Raw genomic sequence first — 15,552 nt, 5'->3', positions numbered from 1 at the left:
ATTCGGTTCCACGGTGTAACACCTTGGATAAATGTCTTCTATTAATTATATTCCATATATTTTTATAATATAATAAAAAATAAAGTATTCTTATTGGGGTAAGAACACTAGCAGAGACTCCTTCAGCTTATAAAACAGACCGTGGTCCTATGCAGAGAGATCAGTTATTGCTTATGACAAGGGATGAAATATTGGTGTTGGTGATTACAGTCATTTCCAGTGCAATATCAGCTTTTAAATGCTTTAACTTCTTTTTAAAATGGGCAAAATGATGCTGAGCATTTTTCCTGCCACACTAGTTTTTCATTCTAATGTTACTGTAGAACACTGACTGTATTTTCCACTTTTCTTCAACATGGATGATGTCAATCATTGTGCACACATACCCACATGTATATACACACAGATTCAAGCACAAATACTTGAAAATATACACAAAGATGCATGCATGCATGCAACATACCACACACACACATACATATGCACAAGTTTATGCATTTTAATGTAATTATTTAACTTAAACTAGTTAAATAAATCAATGTCTTATTATAGAAATTAATGGAGATTATAAACAATATTGTTGCATGATAATCTCTAATCACAATTGTTTCCAATGTAGGCATAAGGCCTGTAATTGTAGAGGGGGGGGGGTGTTAGCTGATTAAATCAACTCCTGTACATGATCTAAATAGGGATTTGATCTCAGAATGTAAAGACCCAGAAAAATACAAGATGTTTTGTCCAACAATCTAATGATTTTACCAATCCAATGCCATAGTAATAACAACAAAAATAATTTTTTTTTACTATAGGCACCAGGTCAGAAAAGCAAAGGGCAAAAGTACCAGTCAATTACAATGCCTTCAGTGCTTCACTGGTGCTTAATTTATCAACCCCAAAAGGCTAAAAGGCAGTGTAGAATTTAAACTCATAATGTAAAATTGAATGAAATGCTCAACAGCATTTTATCTGATGTACCAATAATTCTGCCACTTGAGGAAGAAAAAAAAAAAAAAGGAAATGATAACAGTTTCTAATTAAATACTGACTCCAGTACTTAACTGGTACATTATTTCCCTGACTTCACTAAAGGATGAAAGCCAAAGTTGACTTTGGCAAGGCTTGGACTCAGAAAGTAAAGAGCTCAATTAAAAACAAACTTAATAGCCCCACCATTAATTGATCTGACCTCCAAACTCATCTTTTATAAAAAAAGAACAGTAGCCAATATAGACACAATTTTAAAAGTTTCAAACAGAGGATATATAAATACATAGATCCTAGATATTTATCTGGCCAGCAAATTTATAGACTAAAAAAATAAAACTGAAAGGCAAAGTCAATTTACTCTGTACAATACTTGTATTTTATCTGGAGATATGTGGATAGAGAGGGAGAATAAAACCAAGTTCCACACAATTAGTCACCTTCCCAAGATGTCACCAGAGGTTATCTTACCGAGATGAAACTGTTGGTCATCTCCAAATGCTGTAAAACTGCCCATCATCCCCATATGGCATAACTGGTCATCTTATTTAGATGACTGACAATAGTTTATCTCCAGATGCAAAATATTTGTATTAATTAGCTGCTAGTTTCCTTTCTCACCTTTCAAATTTGTTGTGAAAAATCACACACCTGCATTAACTCCAATTTGAACTGCCATTTCTTCTCCGCACATGCATAGGTAATATAATGTTAACAACTGACAAGAACTAAATGAAACCTAATGGCTAATATAGCCACTCATACCAGTAATTAAGCACCACAAATTTTGACCCCCAATACCTCCATGCACACATCATAGCATGAAATGCACTTGTGATTTATTTCATTTCTTTAATCGTACTTTCAGAGGTTTGTACATTTGTGAATATTCACCTAAGGTACACTTTTCTTCTATGTTTATATGCTTTCATATATTTCATAACACCTGCTAGTATAGACAAAATTCTTTCAAGCCATGTACAGGAGAGCCATCAGTAAAGTGTGAGTTATCACCAGTACAGCAATGAATTTAGAGTATGTGTAGGAGTTTACCAGGGCTTGAATCTCTATTCCCTCCTTTTCATCATTTTCCTCCAGATAACGGAAGAATTTAAAACTAGGTACCCTGGAGAACTATTATAGTTATCTTGTAACACACCACCACCACTTAACCATGTTTTTGTCTTGTAAGTTACTTGGCAACCTCACTAGTACCCAAGGCATGAAAAAAGCTTCCATCCAACTGTAGCAAACATGCCATAGCTGACACTGGAGCTTAACTGATCCTGTCAAACCATCCAACCCTTGCCTGGACAGAAAACAAGTTAAACGATGATGATGAAGATATCAGACAAACTTCTATAGTACTGAGTTTTTTTTTTAACTGAGACTATTCTTGTTCCCATGAACAAATACACCCTATATATATAAATATATATGTGTGGGTGTGTGTATGTGTGAATGTATGTGTGGATGTGTGTGTGTTCACGTGCAAAATATATAATTATGAATGCTTAACTTACAAAGAATATTTCTTGATAATAAAAAGATATTATCCTTAACCCTTTAGTATTCAGATTACTCTGACAAATGTAACTTATCAATTCAAATTGTTTTGAATTAAGCATTATCTGGTTGCTTCAAAATTTTAATGATGTGGTTGTTTATTTTTAGAATGACATTATAGGATAGATGGGAGAAGCCAGACTGACCAGTTTGAACATAAAACTTAGAATAATTTGACCGGAGATGGCCAGTTTGAAAGCTAAAGGGTTAAAGGTAGAAAACTTGTGACTTATGAAAATCCTTTAAACTTTTAAGAGAAATACATTTAATAACTTAATCTCAGAGAAAATCCCAAAAGCAACAGCAGTGTTAATAATATTAGTTTCAAATTTCGGCACAAAGGCCAGCAATTTCAGAGGAGGAGCTAGCAGATTACATCAACTATTTTGCTCAACTGGTACTTATTTTATCAATCCCAAAAGGGTGAAATGTAGAGTCAACCTCAGTGGAATTTTAACTCAGAATGTAAAAATGGGCAAAATGATGCTGAGCATTTTTCCTGGTGTGTAAATGATTCTGTCAGCTTTAACAGATTCCACCAGCTTTAAGAAGAATAGCAATAACAAATAGAAATAAGGATTATTTTTTAAATAATGGAACAATATAAAATAATTCTTGGAATTCATTTCTTGAATCTGTAGATTAGTAATTACTCTTATACAATGACCAAATCTATAATAATGGTTTTCTCTCTTTGCTAGATACCCTACTGTACTAATAACTATCATGAACAGACAGATTTTACATCCTTTATTGAATTTACAGCCAGCTGTAGCTTTTATTCAAATTTTGAGTTAAAAAGAAACTCTAAAAATGTAAACATTCTGGATGCTATGTATCTAATGCCTATGTTGTTTAAATTCTTCTAGCCTGTAGTAGTTCATCTAAAGAAAAATCCCTTTACAAATGTAGTGTTAAAAAACCAGTATACCTCAAAACAAAATGAAATGAAAACCCTTTAGAATGGCTTGAACTTTTCTTGCAACTTTAAACCACTCAATCCCAACCAAAAAGCAGATTTACTTAATTTGTACCAAATTGTACTTATGCAGTAAAATTTAATTGGGATGTTTTTTGAAAGTTAAATTTTATTTAAATTCTCAAATTAGAATTTGTAAACAAAACATATCAAAGTGCAAATAACAGCTCAGCTGTTTCATTTCGTTTTGTCTATTATTTCTATTTGTTATTATTTTTGTGATTCAAGGAATTGAAACTTTTCCTTAAGTTTTCCTTTCTGTATTCAACATTAATGCATTCTAGACTTCTCGTAAACTAAAAATAAACATACAATATAACACTCAATGTATACCCAACGGTATAAACTGAGCTCCAGGAGTGGTTAAAAAGATCCAAATTTCATCTAAGTATTCTACAAAAGATAGCTTTATTAAGAGTTCAGCATACTTCATACATTGAGAACTTAAAGGTGAATACACATAACATTTACAAACAGAAAATACATTCCCCACATTTCTGCGAGATAAATAGAATTGATTTTGGTGCATGCTGGAAAAAAGGTACTAAAATAAGTGGAAAGAACAACAACAATAATCATTTCAAACAAAGGCTCAAGGTTATACATTTTGAGAGATAAGACAGTTGATTAAATCCACAACCTTATATAACCATCGGTACCTTCTATATTGACCCCTAGAGGGTCGACAGGTAAAAAGCAATGCTAGTGAGATTTGAAACAAAAATATAAACAATTACTGAAAGACATTTTTGATCAATTTCATCCACCCACCAGCCTAACAACAACAACAGTAATAATTACAATAGCAACGGCTATTACCTTGGATTGCCATTCGCATCTGGTGGTATAGCTACTACTTTAACTGTTGATGATGTACGCAATAAATCTACTATTTGCTCGTGGGTCATAGTTATTGTAGCTATTTTGCAAATTTCAACTAGTCGCGTTCCTTTCCTGATTCCAGCATCCCAAGCAAAACCATAATGTTCAACATCAGTTACAATTCCTTCAGCTTGTATATGGAAACCAAGTTGTCCCAGACCATTTCGCTTCAGTGTCATTTCTTGTGTCTGGAAAATATGGAAAAAAAAATATATATTTATATATATATATATATATATATATGTGTATATTGCCCACAAGAGGCTAAACATAGAGGGGACAAACAAGGACAAAGGGATCAAGTCGATTACATCGACTCCAGTGCGTAACTGGTACTTATTTAATCAACTCCAAAAGGATGAAAGGCAAGGTTGACATCAGCGGAATTTGAATTCAGAATGTAACGGCAGACAAAATACCAATAAGCATTTTGCCCAGAATGCTAACGATTCTGCCAGAAAAAATTCTACCCTGACTAGATTGGAACATATATATATATAATGACAATGATCTTATCCTTGTGGCTGGTGACTTCAACGGACATGTCTGTCCAAGTCAAGCATTTCACAAAAAGGGGGAAGAAATAGAAACTTGTAACAGAAGACAACTGGAAGTTTGTAGAGGGCAACATACTGAGGGCCACAGACTAAATTTGTGGCAGGTGCAAGATTCCAACCAGACTAAGGGAGATGTGGTGTAAGAGCAGTGATAAAGCTATAAAAATATAAAAGACTAGCTAGGAATTTTCAGAGGAGAGTTAAGTTAATTTAGACTATTCCAGTATATTACTGGATCTCAATCGAAGGAGAGGGGCTTTCTCTGTCCGGGTTGCGGATCCGTGGAATAAGCTGCCGGACGAGATAGTGAAGATGCCAACGACCGCTCGGTTCAAAGTCTCCCTTGACCACAAGTGGCCTGAACTCTTTACATGAACACCACCCTGTACATAACTCCATGTCCCCCTACATGGCCTTGCTTTTTGCTTTTTGAGCCAAAAAATTAACTAACTAACTAGATAAAAAGGAAAAATTCTACCCTGACTAGATTGGAATAAAAGACATAACCAATCTTGATTAAATAACACACCGAGCATTCTATTCATGTACATACCCCCACCTACCTACTACATATTTTGTATTTCCACATCCCATGGACATCTACTCTAACTACTGTACCTATTCCATACCCTCTCATTTCCCCTACTCACCATATCATAACCCTCATAATTGGGAGGAAAGCACTTGACTTATACATGAATATATCCCTTCCCCACACCCCTACCACACACACCTAGTACCCTTCATAAATTGATATCGGTGAAGACATCCAACAGTAGAAACCATGACAAAACTGGAATATTGGAGTGAGATGAGACCCTCCAACCCACTGAATCATGTCAAACCATGCGACCCATGCCATTGTGTGTGTATTACTGTTTCCTTACAGTGACTTCTTATGATAGTTGTAAACAAATGCCACAGTCATGCAAGTGGGATCTGTTTCCAATCTCCCTTAAAACATGTCTTGTTATGGGGAAATATTACCTTGCTTGGAAACAGAGGATGGCTGGTAAGAGGAAGTGTTTCCAACATAGAAAATTTGCCTCAACAAATTCCATCCGGCCCATGCTAACAAGACAAAATAGATGTTAAAAAAATGTTTTGAGCTCTATTTTCCTGTTAACATCCCCAAACCTATACATTTTCACAAATGTATGGAAATAAAGTCTGTGTACTAAATCTGCCAGTAATAGCAGCCAAATTCTCTTGGTTTTCAGAATATATCACCCCCATGCATCATTAGTCTCTCCCACTCCTCCCATTACATCCACCCATCCACCCTATCCAATCTGTCAGCATAAAGTTCCCTCTTCCCACTTGGGGTTCATAGTCTCATGAACTGGATGGTGACACAAAAAAAAACACTCAAAACACTCTGTAAAATGATTGATGATTAGAAAGGGCATCCAGCTGTAGAAACCATGTCAAAGCAGACATTGGAGCACAATGCAGTCAAACCATTCAACCCAAACCAACATGGAACATGGACATCAAATGATGATATTTATAGAAAACAAAATGGGAGACCCTATATGCTAGACCTCCTAAAAACACCAGCTGAGCCTCATTCAAACCACACCCCCACCATCTTAAGACATCAGCACATCAATAGTATTCCAGAAATGTCTTGGAACACAGATCTGACCTGAGGTTAAACAACAAAAACAGAATGCTTTAACATGAGACATACTTACTTGACAACCTAACGTTACAGCACTTAAACAGCTGACAATTTCAAGAACTTCATCAGATTCTCCACTGGATGGCATAATTTCAACACATTCCCCTTGGCTGTGATACAGTTTTAGACTAGAAAAATATCAGAAATAATTTAACATTTATTAAACATCTATAACACACAACTGATACAAAGGGGTCTCATGGTGGCAAAGTGGCTGAGATCCTTTCAAGTGGAGGCAATCACCAAGACCTTTGGCATTATGTCATACTTGAGAAGACTCATCAAGCCAAGCAAAATCACAGTCAAGGCAGATACCAGTGTCATGCAAATGGTTCCCATGCCAGTAGCATGTAAAAGCAACCATTGCAATCTTGGAATGGTTGGCATTAGGAAGGGCATCCAGCCGAAGAAAACCATGTCAAATCAGACTGGATCCTGGCACAGCCTTCCAGCCCAGTCAAACCATCCAACCTATGCAAGCATGGACAACAGCCATTAAATGATGATAATGATGATGATGATAACAGACAATGGCTAAGAGAAAATTGAAAGGAGGGAGAGGGCACCCAACAAACATAAAACTACCAAATATGTGTGTAATAGATCGAATAATGGTCATGATATATGAATCAGGGAATGTTTTGTGGGTCAAGACATGTGGAGAAAGACTTGTTTTGCAAATCTACCTAACCCATGTTAGTGTAGGAAACTGACCGTAACAATGATGGGCAATAACAAATAAGTGCAGCAATAATGATGATGTTCCAAGGATTAGGTTCAGTTGTGTGTAATAGCTCAAAAATACAGGTGTCCTTGACAAGAAAAAACTGCATCTGGTGGTGAGGCTCCTGCTTACAAATTCACGAGTTTAGTCCAGTGTGGTAGTACTTGTAAAGAGCCCCACAAATAGGTCAAACAAGAAACCGGTTCTTTGGCTAAGGCACACAAGACTTACAATAGAGGTAGCTCCTAACATGTGTCATACATGTCCACAACTGTGAAGACATTCCTTCACATGAACCAGTTATTTTACCCAAGGGTTAAACAAGCCCTGTACTCCAAGAGAACAAAAGACTAGCAGAGTAAACTGTAAGTAAACCAGCAGGAAATAGAAACCAACTGTTGTACCTTTCCCAAGAGAAAGGTCACGAATCTCAACTTAGGTCCATGACTGCCAACACTTGTAGGCAGGGCAGATAAAGAGAATACATGACAACGGAGACTTGCAAGCATGGGCAACTACCAACATTCTAAAAAAATCATGCTAAAGCTGGTCAACATTAATCAATGAAGGCCATATCTATGTCTCACTCTCTCTCTCTCTCTCTGTATAAACACCATGTATTAGTATATTAATATTTATGGCTCGATATCAAATTCCTTAAAACCAATTGAATTGAATTGATCAGTTTTTGAGAATCTATGAAATGTTTATAAGTTTTTAGATTACTCTAAAACAGGAACTTTGTATCAGAACCAGGAACAGTCTCAAGCAAGTTTTTATCAAAGGGTTAAATATATTGGCAATCTTACCTAGTAGTAAATGCTGTCCAGCCAAGAACTTTTGTACAAGGAACACTAAATATCACATCTTTGGTACTTTCTTCAATAAGAACAATATTTTCTGCAGCAATTCCAAAAATACAATCAATTCTATTGGCAAGACCAAAATCTTCAACCTATGAAATGAAAATTATCATATATACACAAAATGCTTAAAACCAATCATTCATTGCAAAACATTGTTTAGAATTCAAAAATAGTAACAACAAAATCTGGTAATATTTTCTGAGAAACTTTTATATTAGACAGTGCCTACAATATTATTCTTTTACTTGTCTAAGTCACTGGACTACAGCAATGTTGTAGCACCATCTTGAAGGTACTTAGTCTTTCAAATTGACTTCAGTACTTATTTTAAGTTTGGTATATTATTCTATCATTCTCTTTTTGCTGAACCGTTAAGTCACAAGGATAAACAAATTAACACTAGTTGTCCAGCAGCGAGAAACAAACACAAAGACACACAGATGGCAGACTTCTGGGCACATTTTTCCAATTCATTCACAAGGTATTGATCAGCCCAAGCTATAGTAGATACTACACAGTGAAACTGAATCCAAAACCACAAGGTTGCAAAGCTAACTTCTTAGCTAAATAACCATTCTTAAAGCAAAAAGCATTCAGACAAAAGTCATCCAAATTATGCAATGTTCTTCATAGCACAACTGCAGAAGTTTGAGATTAATAATGGTATTCTAAAATAAAATTGAGGAGTGAAGTCAATGTACCTTCCTGAAAATTACAGGCCATATGCTAAAGTTAGAATGGAAGACAATATTTATGGTGTTATACGATACCTGTAATGAGGTTTGAACTTACAATGACCTTGTTATCAATAGAATAAGTTCAAACCTCATTACAGGTATCATAATTTTTGAAGAAGAAATGTGGTAGTTAAAATAAATATCCAATGCTTCTTTACTTTTCCTTACAGAAGTAATCTATTTTAACAACAGTATTTCCTTCCAAACTACTTGCTGCTCACACAGACCTACATTGGTTTTCTGATTATGGACCTTTCGTTTTCTATAATAAAAACAGTTGAAATTGAAATGTGCCTATTTGAGTTTTTAATCACAGGAAGTGACAAACATTAATTCTAAATTGTTTATAGGTAAGCATAAACAGCTTTTGGCAGGCCATCTAAATCCAGATCAGGCAGTGAAGCTGTTGAAATATATATAAACTGAGTATGCAATAGCTGAGTGTGTGTGTGTACATACAGTAAAGGTGTGTGGCTGAGTGGTTAGGGTGTTGCACTAATGACTGCAAGACCATAGTTTTGATTCCTAAACTGGGCAATGCACTGTGTTCTTGAGCATGATGCTTCATTTCATGCTACCCCAACCCATTCAGCTGCAAATGAGTAAACCTGCAAAAGATTGGCATCCTCAGCCCTATGGACCCTAAAACTCAAGACAATAATGTCCTGAGATGTGTACACATACAGACACTCTTCCTTCCTCTTCCATTGTCTCATCACCTTGCCTTAATCATCACATACATACACATTTACTGACCTTAACAGGGAAGACAGTTGCTCCTTTAGCAAACAAATCAGGAACCACTTTCTGCTTGCTACGTTCCTTTTTTCGGCCACTTCCAAGAGCAAATTTACCTAAAGTTTTAGACAAAAATAAACTTTTACAACATTTGTAAATCTATTATCTATTAAAAAAAAATTTTTTTAATAAAAAAATATATATACATTTCCCTTTGGGAAAATTTATGATCAGTTAAAAATCATTAATCATGAAGATTAATAAGATAAGCAGAAGAGTAAAACCTATTTTCCCTAATCCTCTAAATTTATCTGCTGCCTCTACCACTCTTTAATCCTTTTCATACCAACCCAAATGTGACCACTCCTAGTTCTTTGATACAAACTTCATGTTTTAAAGTGATCAAAATTTCATGATAATTTATGTTCCAAACCATCAGCTTATGACAAAGTTTCTTTATCAAAATTTTCATACCAAGTTGGTTTACTTCTAAATTCTCTACAACAATTCGTATAACCACCTATACGTATCCTTCATTAACAAACAGGTACCCAAACACTCTCAATCACTTTTTTTTTCCACACCACTAAACCAAGCCTCTTGTTGCTTCTAGATCTAATGCATTGTTTGGCCACTGCCTGGTCATTACCACCCACCATACATCTGCATAACTAATTTTCTGCACCCTATGGCACATGGACTAAGCCAATTGCTTGTAACATTGCTGTTTTCATGCTAATGATCCTTGGTAGCACATGTACTTTACTCCAACCCATCCAAAACAGATAAACAAGTGATCAGTTCCACCCTCCTAGGCATATCTATTAACAACCTTCACGCTCAAAAAACTTTAAATCCATCAAGTTCGAGGTTCTCTAACCAATAAATACCATCCCTCGCTAACTACCTACCACAAAAAAAAAAAGGGAAATTTTTTGCTCTTCTTTTATTAATAAGACAATATAATTTGCCTCCATCTAATTATTTCATTGCTATGGTATTGGAAAAGATTGAAAGTTTAAAACTCTTACTTTTATTAAACAAAGTGTCCATCCCCTTTCCAATCTTCACAAACCCCACTCCTACAAGAACTACTGCTTTATGAGGTTTACATGTAGTTGCACTACATTACTATGCGCAAAGAAAAGAGCATACAGTACTTTAAAACAAACAATCATTACCCTATCACTATCATGTAATTGTGCTTTTACATTACTGCAACTCTTGTAAGTTCATCACTTGTAAAATCACTTCAAAATTGAAGGCAGTAACCAACTCTCTTCACAGCCTCCAAAACTGATGAGAGATAGAGAAAAAGATATTCTCAAATCAGAAACCTTTTTCAAATTCTTGCAAGTGAGTGAACCAAGCTAAAAGCATCCAAGATGCAAGGTGATAGTAGTGAAGTGGTGGGTGAATTATCAACTATTAAAATAAGTCCTGGTAGGATTTGAACTCAAAATGCAATGAGTTGGGACAAATACTGTAAATACTCTTAGGCTGTCTACTGTATATGCAGAATAATTAAAACAACACAACTCATTATACTCATTAACTAATATTGTTTCCATTCACCCCACTTTGTTACTTATTTCTAGTTAGATTTTAAAGGTTCCCGGCATTGAAGAAGTTAATACTATCTCCTTGTTCCAGTTAGCTTGAACAAGTTCTGCTTGCTACTTTATAATTATTGGTAAGACTAATGTACATCTGGCTATATAAAGTATTACTTCAAAACATAAACCACTCAACCATGTCAATATGGAAAAATTAAGGTAAAAGACAAAGAAAAAATAATCAAAATGTACATAACTTAAATGTTCTTTAAGAAAAATGAAAGAAAGAGTTAGCTAGCAACTTACTAAGTTTAGAACTTGAATCTAAAGCTGTTGTGGTCACATAATTCAGAGCTAAATCTCTGAGATATTCCTGATGTGTTCGACCTGCCATTGCTTTAAACTTCTCAGACTTATGAGCAGCATTTTCACCATTAATCACTTAAAAATTGAAAATTTATAAATTTATAATTAAAAATGGGAAAGAAAAATAAAAGACATTGAAATTATCATCATTATCATTAACACTTGAAAATAAAACTTATTCCTTTATTTTCAAATTACTGATCGTTATAGTTCATTATCATAATTATATGACTGAGTAGTTCAGTGGAATATGAAAAAATTAACTCTGAAAAGGCTGCAACTCAAAAATGTAGAGAGAGGAGTCAAACAACTTACTCACTTTAAGATTCATAAATATCATAATCATTTTAACATTCACTTTTTTATGCAAACTTATAACTTCTGTAATCCTATTACAAAAGTATGATTAACAGATATGTAAAATTTTAGTAGGTAACAGTCATGGTTTGACTTAAGGATGACTCATTGATCACAATGTGTTTATTATTTTTTTTTTTCCCTAGGATGGGACAACCAATGAAGAGAAAAAAGAGATGCTGTGTATACTGCCTTATGTGCTAAAAATTACTTCTTCAGAGCTCTTGACCTAATATGAAGATAAATTTGAATTATTCACTAACATTTGGCAAACAAAAAGTCTGTAAATTCTGGTCCTTTTGCAAATGGTTTTTCGGGAATTGATGGGCCAAATGGTGGGACATCTTTACATCGACTGACAGCAACACTAAATGTAAAAACAAAATAATTTAAAATTTGAATTTCATGAAAATAATCCAAACACATACACAATATTCTGGTAAGAAATAAGTCATAAAACAGTTAAAGTTTTAGGAAAATACTGAGTACAAAACAGTAGAAATATGTTCTATATATATATATATATATATATATATATATATATATATATATATATATATATATATTATATTATATTAAATTAGAGATAAAATCACTATTAGGCAAATCAAACAGTGAAAATCATAAGCCAATACATAGAAATAAAATTAATAAAAAAAATATAAAAGTTAAAATTTTAAAATTATTTAAATAATTTAAACTTATAAATTTTAAATATATATATATATATATATATGTATGTATATTTTTATTTATTTATTTTTTAAATTATATAAATATCAAAAGTTTCTTACCTTAAAAATTAATACTTAAAAATTAAAATTAATATTTAACATTATAATTGATGTTTTGATATAATCATAATCGTTAAGTTACTAATTTGATAATAGAGTTTTTTATAAGTAAAATTATTATATTATTTATTTCTTGAAAATATTGCTTAAATATTTCTGATTATTTATTAAAATATTACAATTAACCTGAAGATTGACTGTAACCATAATTCGAATTATTAATTGAATTTAAATTATTGTTATTCGAATTGGTTACAGCCATGAAACGATCGTAGTTTTTTTATTCTTTATCTTATATTAAATTTTTAATACTTTTTGATATTTATATCATTTTTTTAAAAAATAAATAAATAAATAATAAAAATAAAATAATATAAAAATATACATACATACATATATATATATATATATATATATATATATAAAATATTATTTGAGACAAAACCACTATTTTGCAAAACAAACAAGGAAAGACTTAATCAATACATAAAATTTAATAAATAGTCAAAAAAACCGCCACTACAATCGTTTCTTGTCTTGATCGACAATCTTCAGGTGGACTTCCAATCTAAAAAATCAAAATTTTAAAATATAAAAATAATACTTTTAAATAATTAAAGTATAAATGAAAAAATATAAATATATAATCCATATATAACCTATATATAATCCATATCGAAAATATAGACTAATTACCACGAATTCCCTAAAAAAACCATGATAAAACAAAACTCTTAAAAACATATAACGATAAAATCTCCCTTTAAACTCTATAACAAACCTATAAAATAAACCCCCTAACCTAAACATTCACACACAAATACACACACGTAAACCACAGACTCACGACTTATACACATACCTATACTAACTTATAAACCTCAATATACACCAAAACCCACTCCCTCCCCACACAGACAAATTAACACATACATCCCAAAACCTAAATAACAAACCCATATACACATTCACACACAAAACACACACTCACACGCAAAACACTCACACACAAAAGATACATATACTCCCTCACATATACGCCTATACATACTCACTAAACTCGACATATACAACAATACTTACACACCCACAAAAAACATTATATACATTTATGAGCTTTAACTCACCTTAGCATCTCTAACAAACAACTTGCAGTAACCCAATCCCATTCTCTATGCCTACCTCACTACTACACTATTCCATTCACATTCCAAGCAACGCTAGTCCACCACCCGGTTATTCACGTGGCAAAACGAACACCACTCAAAAATTATGAATGAAACAATGTAAAAAAAAAAAAAAAAAAATAACCAACACCTAAAATAGACAAAATACCACGAATTACCTAAAAAAACCATGATAAACCAAAACTCATAAAAGCATATAACGATAAAATCTCCCTTTGCTAAACCCTATAACAAACTTATATAGCAATCCCCCTAACCTAAACATTCACACACAAAAAACCCACACGTAAACCACAGACCCAAGCTTATACACAAACCTATACTAACTTATAAACCTCAATATACACCAAAAACCACTCCCTCCCCACACAGACAAATTAACACATACATCCCAAATAACAAACCCAAATACACATTCACACACAAAACACACACACACGCAAAACACACACACACAACAGATACATATGCTCCCTCACATATACGCATATACATACTCACTAAAACTCGATATATACAACAATATTTACACCCACACTCATACAGATAAATAATTAATTAAACAATTAAAACTCACAACCAATCTCATATACATAAACACTCTTATGAAAACAACAATAAATACATCGTAATTAACCAGAATATCAAAAATAACATTATGACATAAGGATAAATCAAATACATACTTACAATTCAGTTACAAATTATGAAGTGAAATTAGATTCTTAGCCGTTAAAAAACCAAACAAAATTACGTTACCATGGAAATAACTAATGTAAAAAAAGAATACGCGCCATAGAAAGTAAACGTCATTCATAATATGAATGGAGAAATATAATAAATGGAACTAAAAACTATTTCCACGTAGCAAACCAACGCTACTTAAAAAAATTTATTATGAATGGATTCTTTAAAAACTATCATGAAAAATCAATTATATACATTTATGAGCTTTAGCTCACCCTAGCAACTCTAACAAACAACTTACAGTAACCCATACTCAATGCCTACCTCATTACCACCCTAATCCATTCACAATTCCAAGCAACACTAGTCCACCACCCGGTTACAATTCCCAACTCTACCCATTCATTCACAATTTCAACGACGTTCCCTTCAACAACTCTACATATAAGCCTCAACATATACACCGGAGATACACTTACACATCCGTGCGGATGGGTGAGAGTATACATTAAGTGTAGTGATGGGGCTCCCATTTCTAAACACATTTGTACCTGTGTAGTAGTCTCCATGTGTATATTCACGCACGGGTATAAATACAGGGGGTACACGCTCACTTCATTTACGTGTACCCCTCACATGTACATATGCATACTATTTTGGCTCGATATATGCAACAATGTAATCGCGCCCGTATGTGTGAGCATTCACTGGTTGTGCAATTCACCCATCTGGGTGTGATTGTGTGTAAACTTATCACTGTGGAGGTCGAGCTTGATACGTATATATTAGTGTGTATTAGGGGTTGTACGTACTAATTATATTCATGTGCTTCACGCACTTGCGTCCATGTATGGAAGAATATATTGGGATTACTATGTAGGTGTA

General features: G+C 33.4%; 1 protein-coding gene across 3 annotated transcripts in view; it reads right to left on the bottom strand.

Annotated features, from left to right (window-relative positions):
- The window catches only part of LOC115222550 (signal-induced proliferation-associated 1-like protein 2), a 174,831-nt gene that overhangs the window by 24,231 nt on the left and 135,048 nt on the right, over nucleotides 1-15,552 (bottom strand). For all 3 annotated transcript variants that reach the window (XM_029792812.2, XM_029792814.2, XM_029792813.2), the window contains exons 9-14: nucleotides 12,263-12,366; nucleotides 11,583-11,717; nucleotides 9,739-9,836; nucleotides 8,189-8,334; nucleotides 6,669-6,783; nucleotides 4,352-4,602 (exon numbers count right to left, since the gene is read on the bottom strand). In XM_029792812.2, the coding sequence (XP_029648672.1) occupies nucleotides 4,352-4,602; nucleotides 6,669-6,783; nucleotides 8,189-8,334; nucleotides 9,739-9,836; nucleotides 11,583-11,717; nucleotides 12,263-12,366 (849 nt within the window). The remainder of the gene's footprint in view (nucleotides 1-4,351; nucleotides 4,603-6,668; nucleotides 6,784-8,188; nucleotides 8,335-9,738; nucleotides 9,837-11,582; nucleotides 11,718-12,262; nucleotides 12,367-15,552) is intronic.

This window comes from Octopus sinensis, linkage group LG20 (genome assembly GCF_006345805.1).
Source record: "Octopus sinensis linkage group LG20, ASM634580v1, whole genome shotgun sequence".
NCBI classification, from domain to species: domain Eukaryota; kingdom Metazoa; phylum Mollusca; class Cephalopoda; order Octopoda; family Octopodidae; genus Octopus; species Octopus sinensis.
This window is presented reverse-complemented; position numbering and strand designations above follow the sequence as displayed.